This window comes from Taudactylus pleione, unplaced genomic scaffold (genome assembly GCF_031769625.1).
Source record: "Taudactylus pleione unplaced genomic scaffold, aTauple2 ptg000353l, whole genome shotgun sequence".
NCBI classification, from domain to species: Eukaryota; Metazoa; Chordata; class Amphibia; order Anura; family Myobatrachidae; genus Taudactylus; species Taudactylus pleione.
In genome coordinates, this window is record NW_028284754.1 from 1,183,525 (window position 1) to 1,203,169 (window position 19,645).

Here is a 19,645-nt window from a genome sequence, read left to right on the forward strand (position 1 = left end):
TCTGAAAATGTATCTAAGTGGGAGCAATTGCGTCTTAAATGCATAAGTTGGCCCTTTGGTATGTTTGTTATCCAAGGGTGATGGTAGCAGCTGTTAAAATGTAAATAATTATTTGAATTCACCTCTTTGCAATAAGTAACAGTCTTAATTTGATTATTACTTATTTCTAAGGTCAGGTCGAGAAAGTTAGCCAGATTCCTACTATATGTGTAAGTGAAGGACAGATTGAAGCCATTGTTTTTGAGGGTAGAAACAAAACATTGTGCACTAGTAAGATCCCCATCCCAAATAATAAAATAAAATAAAAAGATCATCTATGTAATGGCTATAGAAGACCAGGTTCTCCCCGAACTCGCTCCCCCACACACTCAAAGTGTCCCATGTAGAGGTTCGCATACCTCAGGGCGAACCTGGTCCCCATGGCCATCCCAAGCACCTGTAAATAAATAGTGTAAGAAAAAATAAAATAATTGTGTATAAGAATGAAACAAATAGCTTGTAATAGATATTGTTGATGTTGGATGGATAGGGTACCATCTTCTAAAAGACAATTTGTTATCGCATCAATCCCCAACTCATGGGCAATATTGGTGTATAGCACTTTCACATCAAGTGTGAGAAAGGCATAACTTTTGTTCCAAATAATTCCTTGTAAAACATTTAGGAAATGTGTTGTGTCTTTTAGATGGGACCTTAGCCGTGTAAGGGCATTTAATGTTATCACTTTTCTTTCCCTTTATCTTATAATTCAATAATGTTGATCTTTCAAGGCTTTTTGCTCTGCCTATGGTGCCATTAATTAAATCTAGTGGATATCCTTTCCCACGAAATCTTGTGACATTAACTTTGGATTGATCTTGAAAACATTTCTAAGGTAGAACAATTTCATCTCAATCTCACTAGTTGGGAAAATGGGATATTTCTCTTCCACTGACCAAAATGACAACTTTTATATTCTAAATAATTATTGCTGTCAACAGTTTGGGTTGAGGTATTTATCTCTTTACCATCTCCTTGACAATTCCTCACACACATCACTAGATCTAAACAAGCTATTTTCTCAGGTTGAAACTCAGAGGTGAAACCCAAATTAAATTAATTCACATTTAAATAATGTACAAACTCAAAGTATTCCGATTCTGATCCACACCAGACAATTAACAAAACTTCTATATAATGTTTAAAAAGGAGTAATTTATCTAAGAATGGATTATTAACATACTTATATTTTTTCTCCCATTCACCAAGAAAGAGATTTGCCACACTAGGAGCACAAATTGTCCCCATTGCAACTCCGCATGTCTGCTCATAAAATCACCTAAAAAGGTTAAATAGTTATGTTGTAGTACAAAACGGATTGCATTAATCATAAACTCAATTTTCAGGGGATACATGTCAGGATCGCTCTCTAATACTATTTTAACACACTCCAAACACTTCTCATGTGAGATTGAAGTATAGAGCGATTGGACATCAATTGTGCCCCATTTGTGTTCATCATTCCACCTAAAGTCGTGTAGCATCTGTAGTAAATGCGTGGAATCCTTTATATATGAATCTAATAAAGGAACATATGTTTTCAAATACACATCAATATATTTTGATATTCTTGAGGTTAACGAATTCACACCAGAAACTATCGGGTGACCAGGAGGTGATATCTGGTCCTTATGTACAGTATCTTTGGCAGATGATAAATTGTAGCAATTCTGGGAGTTTCATTGTATAGATATTTATATTCATCATGTGTGAGTACCTTATCCATTAACCCTTATCTAGTAGCCTCTTCAACTCCATTAAATATTCTATAGTTGGATCATAAGATAGTTTACAACATAGGATTTAGTATCGGATAACAATCTATTCATCTCCTGTACATATTTCTCTCTAGTCATGATAACAAGGCCTCCCCCCTTGTCCGCCTGTTTAATTACCAATTCTTTATTATCAACTAACATTTTTAATCATTGTATTTCCCCTTTTGTAAGGTTATCTCTGATCCTAGGGGTATTGGTAGTTTGCTCTAAATCTTTTTTAACTCATTTAGAAAAAAGATCCATGCAGGAACCACGTGATTCAATAGGGTAAAATGTACTTTGTTTTTTTAGGCCATTAGTTCCCCAGTGGTTTACTTCCCAAATCTTTACCAGAGTCAAACATTTATTCTGATTCCGTATAAAATGTCTTTTCAGTGTCATTTTACGTATGTATACTGCAAGTTTAAATCCATATATGTTTGGAATATAATAATTCCCGTGGTTGGTGTAAAGCTAAGCTCTTTTTGTAATAAACCACTGGTGGTAATTGAAAGCGTTACCTTAGATAGGTTAAAATACCTATTTTATTTAAATCCTCTGGGTCGTTTCATTGAGCACCCCTTTTTTTGAGGGATTTTGTCCCCCTCTTTTACCTCTATGTCTCTGAACCTTTTCCTTGTTCCTTCTACAGTTTGATTTGTTGAAAGTTTGTTGCGGCCATGAACAAACATTTTCTGGCCCCTGTATAAAAAACTTGAATATCTATTGGAACGTATCAGGGAAAAATCCCTTCTACCCCTAACAGGCTCTATCCATGATTTCTTTATAGAAACTGTCTGCCATCTATAAGGGGAGTTAACCATTCTTGTTAATTGGTTCCAATTATTGATGGGTAATATTTGTTTGAAATCCTCCCGTATGGGATTATTTCTAACATTAATCTGTTGCTGCCATTTAAAATCATGAGCACTCTTTTTAAGCTGTTTTCGAATTGTGTGCTAATTCCGCACTTGACCTTTGTCATAATCCTCTTTATCCCTTTTAAACTTACTACTTTTGGTGTCAACAATTTCCTTTTCAACTGTACTAATCTTGTTTTCAATATTTTCTGAAAATTGTTTAAACTCATCCATATTGGCAGAATGTAATCATTTTTATTCGACCTCAATACTATCCTTTTCTATATCCTTTCATTTTTTTTTCATTTTCATACACAATGAGCCACATTAAATCTAAGGCACCCTCATCCAAATTCCTGTACCATTCTTTTAAAAATGTATCATTTGGTTGACCAAAAGTGGGATTCTTATTTATCATCAAACCTCTTGGTATCCTGCTACATTTAATATAATCTTCCAGACCTACTATATCCCACCAGACTCTTGTTTCTTTTATCAACAGGCTCTCTGTTTTTATAAAGAGGTCTTGGGTGGAGCATTCACTATTTAAAACATGTTTCAATTACTGCATCATCATAGAAAACTTTCAAACACTCCTCTGATCGTTTAGATCTTAAACCAGCAAATCTGGACATGATGGACCTCTTTATAAAAACAGAGAGGTTGTTGATAAAAGAAAAAAGAGTCTGGTGGGATATAGTTTAACACAAATCTCATGTCCTCACATTCCTCCCTCACTTTTTAGGCCTTGTTCCCAGGGGTGATCAGGAAACACTACTGACTGGGAGAGGTGGTGATGGGTCTTCCTGGGTGGCGTAGAACTGGGCCTGGTTCCTGCTGATGGGACAAGCCATCCATGTTTCTGGGATCTCTACCCAGTGACAGGTCAGGGGTTGTGGCCATTGATCCCACCGAGACCCCTGGTGATGGCCTGAGAGTGTCCATGGGTGCTGTCACCAAAGACTGTGCTTGGCTCTGGGTGATAGCTCAACACAATAACTAGCCAATCCACTGCCCAGATAAGTTACCAGAAAAACAAGTCCCACCTCCACTTCCCCTGAGTCAAGGCCCCAATCCAAGTGTACCCAGGCCATGGGTATAATAGTTATCTGCTCTTCTGCCATGGAGATTTAAATTTTCTGTTTCTCCAACAGTTGACAGGGAGGGCCTAATTCCTGTTGGACCAGGGTGATGGAGGCCCTGGAGTCTGTCAACTCTTGCAGTTCCTGCCCATTGACTTTAACAGTCTGTAGGTTGGCCTTCATGTTATCTGAGGTAGCTTTCCCAATAGCTGCTACCACCTCCATTTGGTATGCTACTTCCTCTGCCTCTGGTGCATCAGGAATGCAGTTCCCCTCCCCACACCAAATGTCATTTCCTGGCACAATGCTACCCTGGGTAAAGCTGGTTGGGCACCCAGAAATGGTCCTCTTCCCCACAGACAGTCTCATTGCACATGCCCTACCTGGCAACAGTTGTAGCACTGCCAAGGCTCGGAATGTGCTGGGCCCCGTGGTCTTGCATTGGCCATTTGCAGAGCTGGGGTGTGTAGTGGGGCCAGGCTCTGGGTTGCCAGGGAGAGATTTTGGAATTGTTGGGGGCGTTGGGGGGCTGACTTTTCCTCCGGGTTGACTCTTCTCCACCGGGGACTGTTAGCTGTGAACTCATCGGCTAGGTGTGCTGCTTTCTCAGGAGTGTTGGGGTTCCGATCCACCACCCACACTCTTATTTCCAGGGGCATCTTGTTAAGCAACTGTTCCAGAATAATAACATTTTTAACATCCACTACCGTAAGTGCCCGCTTTCCGGCCAGCCACCTGTCACAGTTCCATCGCAACAGGTTATTAAACTCTGTAAATGATGAATCCCCTTTCCATGACATCGACTGAAACTTGGTATGGCATGACTCAGCAGTCATTGCGTATCTGGCAAGCAGCACCCCACAGACCTCCTCATATGCCAGTGTCTGTTCTGGACTCAAAACATGGCATGCATCCAGCACCCATAAACTCAGACTGGGTAACAAATATTGAGCCCACTCTGCTGCCTCAATCCTATGCATAGTCATCACTGATCCAAACATATGCAAATGTCTATGTCAATATCTAAGCTGGCCTCATCAAAAGGTGGTATGTCCTGATATCGCAGCCTGGCTGTCTGCCTTACCAATGCTGGTGGGGCATGTTTGTATTTCTGTGCTCCCAAGGCAGCCCCAGTACTGCTGTACCTCATCCTAATGCTGCCAGCAACTCCTGCAACTGATCTGCCTCTCCAATGATAGGCATTGCACATGAAGCAGTTGTCCCACTGGTTCCCTGACACTCAGTTGGCTCCGGTACATCATCCTTATTGTCCTCCTCCTTTGGATGATCTTGGTCCCACTGGGCTAGTTTTGCCATTAATATTTCTCTGGTGTCCTGTGCATAAAACTCAATCTGTTTTGTTCGGCAGAGATCCTGCAGTTGGCCTTTCATGAGGTATCGGTAGCATAGTGGTTCTGATTCCATTCCCTGCTGTATTTTATGACTTTATGCTTGAAGGCTGGTGTCTGAATGTTCCCACTGTTGTTGTCGCCAAATGTGAAGATACAGGGTTCTCTCAATTACCCAGACACTGAGCAGATGAAACCAAAGTGATAGTTTATTTTGTACGGCACACCAAAATAGGGAATATGCAATGGCAAGAGGTAAACACAGCAAACAGGCAATATGCAAGTAGCAGTCCAGACATAGGCAGTCCAAATAGAGTATAAAGGGCCTGATTCAGAGCCGGATGCTCTGACAAGAGTGCTCACTCTGAATCAGGGCCATCCTAGCTCAAATTTGAGCGGCCTCCTGGCCACTCGCATAGCTGTGGGTGACCACCCACAGCTTATGCGAGCGGCCAAAAAGATGGTCGCGATGGTCAAGACCATTATGACCATTGGGCTTGCGACGAGATCCTTGCGGTAGGGACTCGCCTGCAGCAAGCCCGGAGTGCTTTTGGCTCTATCAGAGCCCAAAACACTCCCACTGACATCACTAGTGATGTCAGTGGGTTCGGACGCAGACAATAGGCATTCTCATGGGAATGCCTCCGTCTGGGCAGCCATGCCCCCGGCATGCCCACCAAAGTGGGCGTGCTGTCACGCACCTTCAACAGCATGCCCCTTTTTTTGCGAGACCTCTAATGACGGCTACCCCATCGTTATTTGGGTCTCGAGCATGAGCACGACGGAGGCACCTCCATAGTGTGCATGCGCATTTGGGCAACATCGACCCACTTGCAAGCGTACAGTGCTCGCGAGTGGGTCTGAAGGAGACCCAAAGTTCCAGGACAAGTCCAGCAAATAGCCAACAACACACAGTTTCACACAGTAGAAACTATCACAGTTCACACAGAAGTGATAACGTATACGTCGACACAAGCATTTACGGGATACCATACAGTCGAACCTACCACAGTTCACACAGCAGTGATAGAGTTCAAGTCCACACCAGAGAATGAAGATCTCTCCACAGGAGTTTCCAGATGCATAAATCGACCCAATCTTTTCCAGGATACCACACAGTCGAAACTACTACCATTCACACAACATTGATAGCCTATACAACCACACAGGACTGGTCATGCATTCCACTAAGCACCTTGGAAGTGTGACTAACAAGTGGGGCTGCCTTTGGTGACTTCTTTTAAAAACTTCCAAGTTCCCACAGTTCTTGTGACCACCCAGGGGAGTTGCACCATTTCCTGATTGGTTTGAGTCCCTTATCCAGTAACTTCCTCTTACCTCCCCAAGATATTACTTCTCTGACAAACACTCACTGGGCTGGCTCTGTACAGTCAGCCAGACTCCAATGAGGGACAAAGGCAGGCAAATGGAAGGGGGTGTAAGTCCTGAGTGTCCCTTGCAGAGGTGGAAATTAACCCATGATGTCTTTTGCTCTGTGAGGTGTTACATTGCTCTACTGGTTATGAATAAAACTGGCATATGGACAAGGGCTAAACATCAAGGGCTAAAAAGCATTGCACATTACATTTTTAACACACATCTCATGTCCTCACAAATGGCGACTTTGGAATACAAAATTATAGATCAAGAACCTGAATCGATTTGAAGGGGTAACAGAGCACATAAATTTCTACATTTAGAATCATGTTAGATTTTCGGCTTAGACACTGTCAAACCCAGGGGGTTAAATGATTCTCTATGATTAATATATTTTATTTAATCAAAGTTACTTGAGATATTATATAGAAATTTTAGATTATAGTTGTTGTTACATTCTATGATATTCAGATGTACTTGGTAATAGGAGATCTCATGTTGGCTGCCCAGTCTTTTCATATACAATAATCTTTTAAATTAAAATATTTTCACATAAGGATTTTTTATATATAAATCTAATATTTTATGTTGCATACATATTTGAGAGATATATTATGGATTGATATTTTATCAATAAGTATCATATGCACTTATTTGCAAATACTTATTTGCACAATACCTGAGCAGTTTATTTTTCTCACATTATCATGTGACATGATTGTACACATGTCTTAAACAGTTTTTAGTCACTCTATTAATGTTGTTTATGTTTTTAGTGGTTTTTAAGTATTAGCAGTAACACTGCCTTGTTTATTATGTTTCCATAGAAGAGCTGGAGTCAACCACGACGTCACTTCCGACAACTGTTTCCACGATTGGTAAGTGCACCTATTTAATGTTTCACTGTATTCATGATTGTTTACTGTCCTGAAGAAGGGAAGCACATCCCTGAAAAGTTAATTTATGCAGTAAAGTTTCACTGTTATTTACATGATGTGACAAGTCCCTGAGTGCCGCCTTCTTTTTGTGGATATATATATATATATATATATATATATATAGATAATAGAACTGGATCAGAGCACCAAAAAGTGCCACACAGTAAATATATTGACATAAAAATACAAAGTGCAAGTGCTAATGGTACATATATACCACATGACCTATTCAGAAAGAACTGAGTTGTATAGATAAATATAAGAATATAGAAACAATGCAATTTATTAGTAAAATAAGGAGGGGTACACACATAAATATCATGCAGACAATATAAAAACAAATAACAAAATCAGACAGTGAGCCTGCACCTCACTGATACACTCCTCTTAAAAATAAGATAAGACATTTATGATTTTTTTATAACGCTCATTTGTGTTTGCTCTTATACTCTTATCCATGCTTTTATTATTTTATTGTCTGATTTTGTTATTTGTTTTTATTTTGTCTACATGATATTCATGTGTGTACCCCTTCTTATTTTACTAATAAATTGCATTGTTTCTATATTCTTAAATTTATCTATACAACTCAGTTCTTTCTGAATAGGTCATTTGGTATATATGTACCATTAGAACTTGCACTTTGTACTTTTATGTCAATATATTTACTGTGTGGAACTTTTTGGTGCTCTGATCCAGTTCTATTATCTATATTATTTCTCACTAGGGACTTACCACCCTGTAGTTTCTATTGGATTGAGCTGACACCCCATATAATCTCGGGAGTGCCCCTTTTCTGTCCTGCATTTGTTTCTTAATATTCACACACACTTTTTGGTACCATTTTCTACTTGTTCTCCCTGGTAAGGTATTCACTAATTTAAGTTTTTATAGTAAACTACAATTTCTGGCGCTCTAAGAATCCGCTAGTTACACATATATATATATATATATATACATACACAGTGTATATATATATATATATAATATAAATATATACATATATCTATTAGAGATGTGCGCCGACCCATGTGTTTTTGTTTCATATCTGGATCTACCCTGGTTTTGGATTTGGATTGGTTTTGCCAAAACCTTACCTTCGTGTTTTGTTTTTCGGTTTTGGTTTGGGTCTTGATTTTTTCTTAAAATATCATAAAAACAGCTAAAATCACATAAAATGTGTCTGTTTTTGTTCCTACAGTATTATTAACCTCAATAATATAAAATTCCATTCAGTGTGATTTGTGTATGTTTATGAATGGCTAGTGTGTTACAATAGTGTTAATATTTTTTTTAAAAATGACATGTGGTCCCCCCCATAATACTATCCAGCCCCAGAATTGCCAGCCAGTCCTGGTTCTTTAAATTACAGGGAAAAATGTATAGGGTTACACTGTAATTTACGAACCAGCACCAGGCAGCAGGGAGAGACCTGGTTTTAAATATAGGGAGAAAAATATTTGCATGAGGTTCCCCCATATTTAAAACCAGCTCCGGACCCATTCTAGCAGGGAACTGATGCCACAGCCAGAGGTGCCCTTTCACCGGGCCCCCAGCCACAGCATCAGCCCTGACCGCTAGTCAGCCCAGGCCAGGGATTCCTGGGGAGTTGGGGACCGCCCAGTAAAGGGGTCCCCCTCTACAGGGTACCCCTGGCCTAGGCTTATAGCCCGGAGCTATTCCCGCCACCCCTAGGCAGTGGGTGGTGGGTTGATAGTGTTAGTGGTGGGTGGCGGGTTAGCACCGAAATGGCCATTGGGCTGTATTGACACAATGTCCTGCTGTATTGTCCTGCTGTATTGACTCCAGACTGTGGCAGTTTGCAAGTATCCCTTTTTCTTGCTACTATACTTGGCACATTGCACTTTTTGATTTGTGACTGAAACATTGAATCACTGAAGTGGAGTCGACATTGTGATAACATGCATTGTTCATAAATAAATTTTTTGGCTTTATATTTTTGGAGTGCTGGTTTTCTCTGGCATCATCATTTTGGTACAGTTCATGTATTCATTTATTACAACCGAGCACCCTCTATTCATCTTATTTGCGAGTGTTCAATATTTGCCCACATTTTTTTATATACACACATATATATATATATATATATATATATATAATAACAGGTATAACGACCGGCACTCAAGGAGACTAAACAAATGCTGAGACTGAATGCAGTATGTTAATCAACGTTTCGGAGTAACCTCCTTTATCAAGACTGAACAAAAAAGCAATACAAACATGACAAATATAACTTACCACCAGCGTGACATGTAGTGGTTCATCCCGCCCTCCGGACGAGTCCCGATGACGTCACCCATATCCCAGAGAGATGAACGGCATGGTGTTACACAGGTCCAGCATTAGAGCAGCACTGGATGGAAAAAATATTGATCAACCTGTGCCTCGACATTTCAAAGAAATCCAACTTAATCTTTCTACGATTAGATATAAAATGATCGACCATGTACCACCGGATCTTAGGGGTGGTAATCGTGATCGGTCTCTATTGCAAAAAGAAGCCCAATGGATATACAAACTTCAAACTGTATATCCTAAGGGTCTTAATGAAATTCTGTCACTCATGTTTTTTGGAAATATATGCTTTGTGAATGCATTGAACGATGCACCCTTGACTTTCAGGAACTGTCTCTATTTTTTAGGAGACATGTGAACAACGATTCGGATTCTTGATTTATTCTTGATGTATTATATGATGTATGTTATTATCTTTCTTATGTGCCAAGGTGGTGATAGTGGGGATAGTGATTTTCTTTCATATTACTTATCCTTGCCTGCTATGAGTCACACATATATGGTGACTTGTGATACTTTATTATATATATCATGGTGCACTAGATATTGGTTTAATGGCTAGTAGTTCGACCAGGTCTTCTTATATGATGCTGATGCCATTGGACACCGCTATACAGCGGTCTTTTGATTTTTTGTATGCATTATTTAGCCCTAATGACTTCATTCTGGATGATTTGTTTGTGGTTGTCATGGTGATGGTGCTTCACTATGTCTGTTGTGGATCACTCTGCCCTGATGAGTTCCCGTTCGTCTCTCTGGGATATGGGTGACATCATCGGGACTCGTCCAGAGGGCGGGATGAACCACTACATGTCACGCTGGTGGTAAGTTATATATGTCATGTTTGTATTGCTCTTTTATTCAGTCTTGATAAAGGAGGTTACTCTGAAACATTGATTAACATACTGCATTCAGTCTCAGCATTTGTTTAGTCTCCTTGAGTGCCGTTTGTTGTACCTGTTATTATAAATACCGATTTGGACATGGCACCGGAGCCAGTTATAGTTTCTACTATAGAGTGCCGGATGTTCCTTGTTCATATATATATATATATATATACATATATACATGTGTATGTAACTATGTATATACATACATACTGTATAGTGATGTATAGGGTACCAGCACCAACTCAGATTAAATATAGATAAACAAGAAGTTAGCTAATGACAAGCAAAAAAATATATAAAAATATTGCTTTCTTCCTGTAAATAAAGGGTGTCCGCTGATCCAAATATAATGGAGCATTGGGCATGCACCTTAATAAAGGTATATGTAAGTGTAGGGAAGCTGTCTCATGCCTAAATTAACTATTAAGATAAGCACCTTATGATTTATTGCATATTTTGGAGTAGAGCATAGTCTTTTAGAGTGTTTTTAGAACATTTTTAAAAATTATTATCGATTCTCCTGCGCCTATATCAACTTATATGTTTTCGCTTTTATTTATTCAATGTGTATAAGGGACATTTGTAGTATTTATGACATTTATAATATTTATAGCACATTGCACTTCATTGTATGCACACAGGGGACTATTCAGACCTTAGGGTTATTGGAAGAGCCCATTTGAGCATGTGGAGGTATATATATATTGCACAATACTTCACTTGCTAAGGCCATATACGATAACTTATTATATATATATAAATATATATATATATATATAAATATAAAGTCAGTGCGCAGATTTTGATGATTTACCCAAAGACACCTTTCTGAATTTCATTTGCACAACAGGTGAAAGTCTGTTTAGCCAATATATAGCAACAGAATGTCCCATACATGTATCACAGCACTGGCCACCATAGTATTGTAGCCCGGCGTCTTCCCCATAATTACCCAAATCCAGATAGGAAGTATCTAAAAACAAAACAGAAGAATACATCATGCATCAACAAGATAAAATTTATTAGCAAGTAAAAACAAGCAGAGCGTGCGTACCACAACAAGCAGTTAACCACCACAGAGTTTGACAGCAGAGTAATGGAATGGTGCTCCCGACCGGTGTCCTCAACGTGTCCAGGAACTCTTCACCAGAGCACTAACCACAAAAAGATAGATTACCAGTCCATGCCCCTGTGCATTTCGTCACTAGGACTTTGTCAGGAGGCTGGCTGGTGATCTGTTGAGGGCAGTTAAATAAAACTCATGAACCAATAAAAAATATGCAGCACAACATTATCTCATTACATTAAATTAATTAATGGAATTCTTCATTTATATACTGTATGTAAACACATATAAAAACCATGCCCGCGTATAAAAAATGCATATAAACGCATAAAGCTACAAATATACTGATACAATGTTTCCATTGTATAATCCATACAATATAATATGAATATTATATTAGGAATAGTAATAAAATTAAAATTAAAAAAGACATATTATGTGGGACGCTTTTAGAAGATTAGATGATATGCATAATGCACTGGGTATAAAAAAGAACATAGAATCATCTATTTCAGGGATTTCTTCTCACGTAATAAGTCTATCTAAAACATAGCAACATAAATTGGTCCAATAAAAATGGGTCCAATAAAAATGGGTTCAATAAAATTGGTACAATAAAAATCATAATACATTGATACAATTTACAACTTTGCCAAATCATATAGTAACAAAAAAACATACCTCTTCACCTTGGACAAAAGGGATTTTAACTCTTTGAATCTTTAAATAGAAGAAATATTAGCTTTTTAAAAATGGAGTATTTTCAAACCCCTCATTAAGTCCATTGGGGCACACAGTATTTAATGTAATAATCTAAAAAGTCTCCCTCTTAGCCAGCATGTTTTCTCTGTCTCCTCCTTTTTTACCCACTTTAACATGTTTAATGCCCAGAAATCTCAAATTTGGTGGATTACTGTCTAGGCAATGTCTGAAGTGTCTAGGTACACTGTGATTCTCAATCTTATTTCTAATATTGCGCAAATGTTCTAAAATTCAAATTTTTAATAACCTCTTTGTCTTCCCAACGTACATTTTACACATCCACAAATCAACAAGTAAACCACAAAAGTGGTATAACAATTGATCAACCCCTTAATTTTAAATTATTTTTCATGAATACTTTTAAAGGTATTTATTCCTTTTAAACTGTGTGGACAAACTTTACAGTTTCCACATGTATAAAACCAGTCTATTGGATTAAAAAAATGATTCTTATTAGAATCCTCTATACTTGGCAATAGACTAGGAGATAAAAATTATTTTACATTTCTAGCCCTTTTAAAAAGTATCTCTGTTCTATTTGGTATATGGGTTGACAGAATTGGATCCATTTTTATAATATGCCAGTACTTTTCTAGAATATTTTTAACTTCTTGATGTCAATTGTTACACAAAGTGATAAAACCACAATTAGAAAAACCGCTATCTCCTGTGTCCTTTTCCCTTTTTTTCTGATTCTGATAAGATAATATATAGAATAATATAATATGGAACCTAGTTCTGTGTGACCTCTATTTATATGGAGGGCATGAGGTGGTTAGTGTATTTTAGACAGGAGTAGCGTTCCCACTACACTATCGGAAAATGCACCTACTACTCAGGAACAATCTTTCCGTAGTACTAGTAATCCAACATTGAGTATGTATAGATTTATCATGTATTTATGTGTGCAGACCATATATATCTAGAAACCATTGTCCTATTAGTACACCTATCTACAGGGTGTTCCCCCTCCCTTTAGGTGGTTTTGTTATATTATTGGGTGTGTGACATCTCTTGTTCTATATGAACGGAAGTAGAATAATATGTTTTAATGAGGTTCTACTGTGTATTATAGGGTATATCTATTTTTGACAGTACTATACACTGGCCTTCCGAATCTGAATATTACAAATTATGCCATTGTTAACTAAAAATAAACCATCATTCTGTATTCTTCAATTATATCTTTGCATAATACTAGATATGCACTAATGTAAGACACAAAGTTTTCTTTACATACAATGCATATACAGTACCAGTCAAAAGTTTGGACACACCTTCTCATTCAATGGTTTTTGTTTATTTAAATTATTTTCAACATAGTAGATTAATACTGAAGACATCAAAACTATGAAAGAACATATATGGAATTATAATGTAAACAAAAAAGTGTTAAACAAATCAAAATATGTTTTATATTTTAGATTCCTCAAAGTAGCCCCCTTTTGCTTGGATGACAGCTTTGCACACTCTTGGCATTCCTCAATCAGCTTCATGAGGTAGTCTCCTGGAATTGTTTTCCAACAGTCTTGAAGGTGTTCCCAGAGGTGCTGAGCACTTGTTGGCTGCTTTTCCCTCACTCTGCGGTCCAACTCATCCCAAACCAGATCAATTGGGTTTAGGTCAGGTGCTTGTGAAGGCCAGGTCAACTGACGCAGTACTCCATCACTTTCTTTCTTGGTCAAGTAGCCCTTACATAGCCTGGAGGTGTGTTTGGGATCATTGTCTTGTTGAAGAACAAATGATGGTCCCAGTAAGTGCAATCCAGATGGGATGGCATGGCGCTGCAGAATACTGTAGTAGCCATGCTGGTTAAGTGAGCCTTGAATTTTGAATAAATCACCAACAGTGTCAACAGCAAAGCACCCCCACATCATCACACCTCCTCCTCCATGCTTCACAGTGGGAACCACACATGCAGAAACCATCCGCTCACCTTCTCTGCGTCTCACAAAGACACGCTAGTTGGAACCAAAAATCTCAAATTTGGACTCATCAGACCAAAGTACAGATTTCCACGGGTCTAATGCCCCTTCCTTATGTTTCTTGGCCCAAACAATTCTCTTCTTCTTGTTGTTCATCCTCAGTAGTGGCTTCTTCGCAGCATTACGACCATGAAGGCCTGATTCACGCAGTCTCCCCATAACAGTTGATGTTGAGATTTGTCTGCTACTTGAACTCTGTGAAGACTTTTTGTTGTCTCTAATCTGAGGTGCTGTTAAGTAGCAGTTTCTGAGGATGCTTACGCTAATGAACTTATCCTCTGCAGCAAAGATAACTCTTGGTCTTCCTTTCCTGGGGCTGTACTCATGAGAGCCAGTTTCATCATAGCGTTTGATGTTTTTTGCAACTGCAATTGAGGATACATTCAAAGTTCTTGAAATTTTCCGTATCGACTGACCTTCATGTCTTAAAGTAATGATGGACTGTCATTTCTCTTTACTGAGTTGAGTGGTTGCTGCCATAATATGGATTACAACAGTAGTCAAATAGTGGTGTCCACTGTGTACTAACCCTACCTCTGCACAACACAACTGATGGTCTCAAACACATTAAGAAGGCAAGTAATTCCACAGATTGTCTCTTGACAAGTCACAACTGTTAATTCAAAACCACTCCAGGAGACTACCTCATGAAGCTGATTGAGAGAATGTCAAGAGTGTGCAAAGATGTCACACAAGCAAAAGGAGGCTATTTTGAGGAATCTAAAATATAAAACATATTTTGAATTGTTTAACACTTTTGTATTTACAACATAATTCCATATGTGTTCTTTCATAGTTTTGATGTCTTCAGTATTAATCTACTATGTTGAAAATAATTTAATTAAACAAAAACCATTGAATGAGAAGGTGTGTCCAAACTTTTGACTGGTACTGTATGTTTATGCACTCTCAGGTCTGCATAATGTGTTTGTTATCTTTGGTATTTTCTACATAAAAGCTAACATTTCTGATGCAAAATAATTCCTGGTGCACCTCTAAGATGAAACTGAGGTGTACTCTACATCTAGACATCTGAGGATGTAGAAAGGAAATGGGGGAAAAAAATCCTATAAGATAAATTTAAAAGGTAAAAAAAAACATACATATTGTCCCAAATGAGTTTTTTTAGAGATAATTTGGAATATCTCTTAGATCCAGAGAAAAAAATTGTTTAATATCAACAAACCTTATTTATATTTTTTTTTCTTATCTATATATTCCGTTCTTTTTAGTATATTTAGTTTTTCTCATACAACATATCATTTAATGTGTCTTGTTTAATTTACTCCTCCATAAATGAATTGAGTAAAAAATGAATTTGGCATATCGTCTTAAATAATATTGATATTCTTACAAATAACAAAATAGAGGAGTACTGTATGAGAACTCTTAAAGTCCCATTCTATTCTTTTATCTTATTATCATAGTCATTTGAGTGTACTGAGTAACACAAAGTCTCTTTATTCGTAGTTTGTGTATATATGGAATTTTTTGGAAGTTATCAGCTCTATACACAATAGTCTATAGAAGTGCTAGTTAACCTCACTGAAACCTGTTAAATCATCTGATGGAAATCTACACTAATCACTAATCAGTAAGCAATTACAGCTATTTGAATAGCTGCAACCATCTCAGTGAGACTTACACCTTCTGAGGATACCGGGGTTGCCATTCCCGGAGTAACGCATCAAGGACGGAGAATCTCACAGATTCACCTGTATTTGCACTTCAAGCCCCCCAGACTAATCTCACAGATTCACCTGTATTTGCACTTCAATTCAGCCAGGATGGAGGTAACTTAACACTGCATATATTGCTCAGTGTCAGACCACTTAAGAGAGCAGTGGCCCCCTCACCATCCTCCTACTCACTGTGTCCATCAGCGGCTATATTGGACTGCACAGTGGATCTAGAACTTGTCTGCACCCTCGCAGACTGTGTCCTTTAGCAGCTTCAGCAGACTGCACAGTAGATCCTGAACTCATTTGCATCCCCACAGACTGTGTCCATCAACGGCATTACCGGACTGCACAGCAGATCCAGAATTTGTTTGCACTCCCGCTGATGAGCGGACGAGAGCAATTCTGTGTGATACTTCCATCAGTGAGTACACAATTCTGTGTGATACTTCCATCAGTGTGATACTTCCATCAGTGTGTACATCAGTGAGTCCATCAGTGAGTACTCCTGCTGACGAGCGGATGAGAGCAATTTTGTGTGATACTTTCATCAGTGGAATGGATACTAACTATCCATTCCACATTGCACATTTATGTCCCAATTTAAGGCATAATGAGTGGATAAGTTCATTATTTTGAAGTCTATATATCAAAAAAAGATTTTTGCCTGTCATTAGGGGACCTCCATGCTCATGTGTAGATTTATTAAGAATGGGCACTGAGTTAATGGAAGATTACTCACCCACCCTACATGATACCATTTGGTCACCCTTTTGAGTTATCCCTTTTAGAAAGGAATCTGGGAAACAATCAAATATAGAGCTTGAACTGATTATAGCAATGGACTGTATAATTTTTTTATATATTTTATGTTTATATTTTACTGCTTGATATATGTAATAATAGTATAATAAATTGACTGTTATTATAAATTGTGTGGTTATCTAAACCAGCGCTCCACAACTACCCATATGCAAATATAAGAGCAGAAATTGCATAAATAATTTAATAACCCACACTGCACTATTGAAAGTCACTTTTTTTCAAAAGCCAATTAAAAGTTTATGTCCCGGTTTATTATCCAGCAGGTGTCCTGTAGCAATAGAAACAGTCCAATGGTATCTACACTCAGTCAGCTGGTCCAGATCTGTATTGGATAAAGCCAGTGATGTCCTCTTCTTATATATATTTATATTTATTGAGTGAGGGATCCAATACAGTAGGACTCAACGCGTTTCCATGTGGAAGTGACCCACACCTTCATGAGGAGCAAATGTTTGGAGCTTCATAGGGTTCTCCGATATTTATAATGCTCTAATGAGTGAATCATTATCAGGTGTCTATAAATAATTAACCAAGCCATGTTGCAAATGATTAAATAAATCCAAGAGTATGAGTAGGCAATCATATCTTGATTCAACATAACATTTAAAAATATAAATGAGTATTGTTAATACTTAAAGTAAAGTAAGTACTTGTATTCATTATTCCCCAGTCATGATCATGTGAGCACTACCCGGTCACATGACTCATGACGTGTAGGTACCCTCCAATTGGTTAGAGCCGGTCATGTGTCTGTGACTCATATGCAGTTCCACAGACAGGCGGCAGACTCTAATGAATGCAGATCTGTTTTTGATCTGAGGTTCCAAAGTTACTACGTTTGTGGAATCACGTGGTGTAAACAAGCATCACGTGACTATGCAATATTCAAAGACACTAAAATCATTATTTGAGGAGTAGAAATGAGAGGTTTGTGTGTGTTGAACTAATAACAATCAGTTTAGTTAGCAATAAAATATTAGATCAAATATACAGTACATTATCCGATAAAATACATCAAAATACATAGAGGTTTATTAAGCAGTGAAGGAATCTTCTTAAAAAGAGGGGGAGAAAGTGCAACACCACATTTTCACCCAGGGATCTCATAAGCATACATAGATTATTAGAATTTAAGTTTATTATGTCATTGTTAAATAATATATAGACTATGGATAAATGAATTGGCAAATTACCAAAAAAACAATAACCCTGATGTTAATACTCAGAGTCCCCATCACCATAACAGTACCCAATCTACTCAACAAATCCAAAGTAAATTGCATCAAATTATACTGTTAAGTTCCACAGATTCATTGAGGCCATCTGGGTGTAGAGTATTCAATTTGAATATCCAGTAGACTTCCTGGTGGCACAAGATTTTCTATCTATCTCCTCCACGTGGAGTGTTCGTGATCTGTTCTATACCAACGATGGATAGATTACTGATGTCACCTTTGTGAACTTCAGTAAAGTGCCTAGAAACACTGTTGTTGGGAAATTTGTCAACTGCATTACTGCCACACAGCACTGAGGTTGTGGGTTCAATTACCACCATGGCCCTAACTGTGCGGAGTTTTTATATTCTCCCTCTGCTTGCGTGGGTTTCCTCCAGGTATACTGGTTTCCTACCACATTCCAAAAATATACTAGTAGGTTAATTGGCTCCCACCAAAAAAATAAAATAAATGAACCCTAGTTTGTGTGCATGTGGTAAGGAATATTAAGCTCCACTGGGCAGGGAGTATTGTGAGTGGCCACATTTGCTATATAAAGCGCTGCGGAATATGTGTGCGCTATATAAATAACTAGTAATAAATAAATAAGTCCTTCTTATATTTTTCTTTAGTATGTGTACCTCCTCTGCAACCTCTAAAAATTTTTCTCAATGCCTTTTTGATATCCCTGAGTTCCTTGTAAGATGATATTTTGATTCCCAATGATTGGGACATGGTGGTTCTTCCTGAAAATCCTTATATGGAGATTGAGTCACTTTTCTACTGACTTGATGGTTTGTCTTGGGTTTAGCACCCGAATCCCCATAGGTGCCTATGTGTTCATATTGTTCTCCTTTAGATGATGGAAAACTAGATTTAGGGGCCCTCCATTTACTCTCGGTGATCTAATGGGGATTCGTGTGCATTCTATCATTAAATTGACGCATTCCTGTGCCTAATTCAGATATAGTTTTTCTATGGTCTGATCTCACTTTGTTATTCTGTAATTTGAGATTAGAACATTTGTAATTTCTAACCATATTATTCTAATAATCATATAGATCCCTTTTAAATTTATTTTTCTTGTTCTCTACAATAACTTTTTCTAAATTTACAATCCTCTCATTGATAATTGAATCATTTTCTTGATATTCTTTGTTAGTTTGAAAAGGTTCCAATTCTTTCTTTATATCTTCCATTTCTTTTTCTAGAATACTGGTCTTGTGTTATCTGTATTTAATGATTAGCTCCATTAGATTAATTGAACATATATATAGTGTTTTTTCCCATTCTTTATGGAATCTGACCCTTAGAATCTGGTCAGGTATGAATGCAAATGACAATCAGCAATTTCCTCCCAAATGCCGGAAAATGGACCAAAACTGATTGAACAAATTGTTTAGATCAAACATTTAACAAACTTGTCTGACGACCATTTTCATCTGTTTTCTGGCATTCAGGAGCAAATTGCTGATCATCATTTACTCCCATACATTACCAGATTTT

General features: G+C 37.8%; 1 protein-coding gene across 1 annotated transcript in view; it reads left to right on the forward strand.

Moving 5' to 3' along the window:
* The window catches only part of LOC148508605 (uncharacterized), a 653,608-nt gene that overhangs the window by 395,272 nt on the left and 238,691 nt on the right, over positions 1-19,645 (forward strand). Inside the window, exon 17 of the mRNA XM_088444305.1 lies at positions 7,292-7,342. Within this exon, the coding sequence (XP_088300431.1) occupies positions 7,292-7,342 (51 nt within the window). The remainder of the gene's footprint in view (positions 1-7,291; positions 7,343-19,645) is intronic.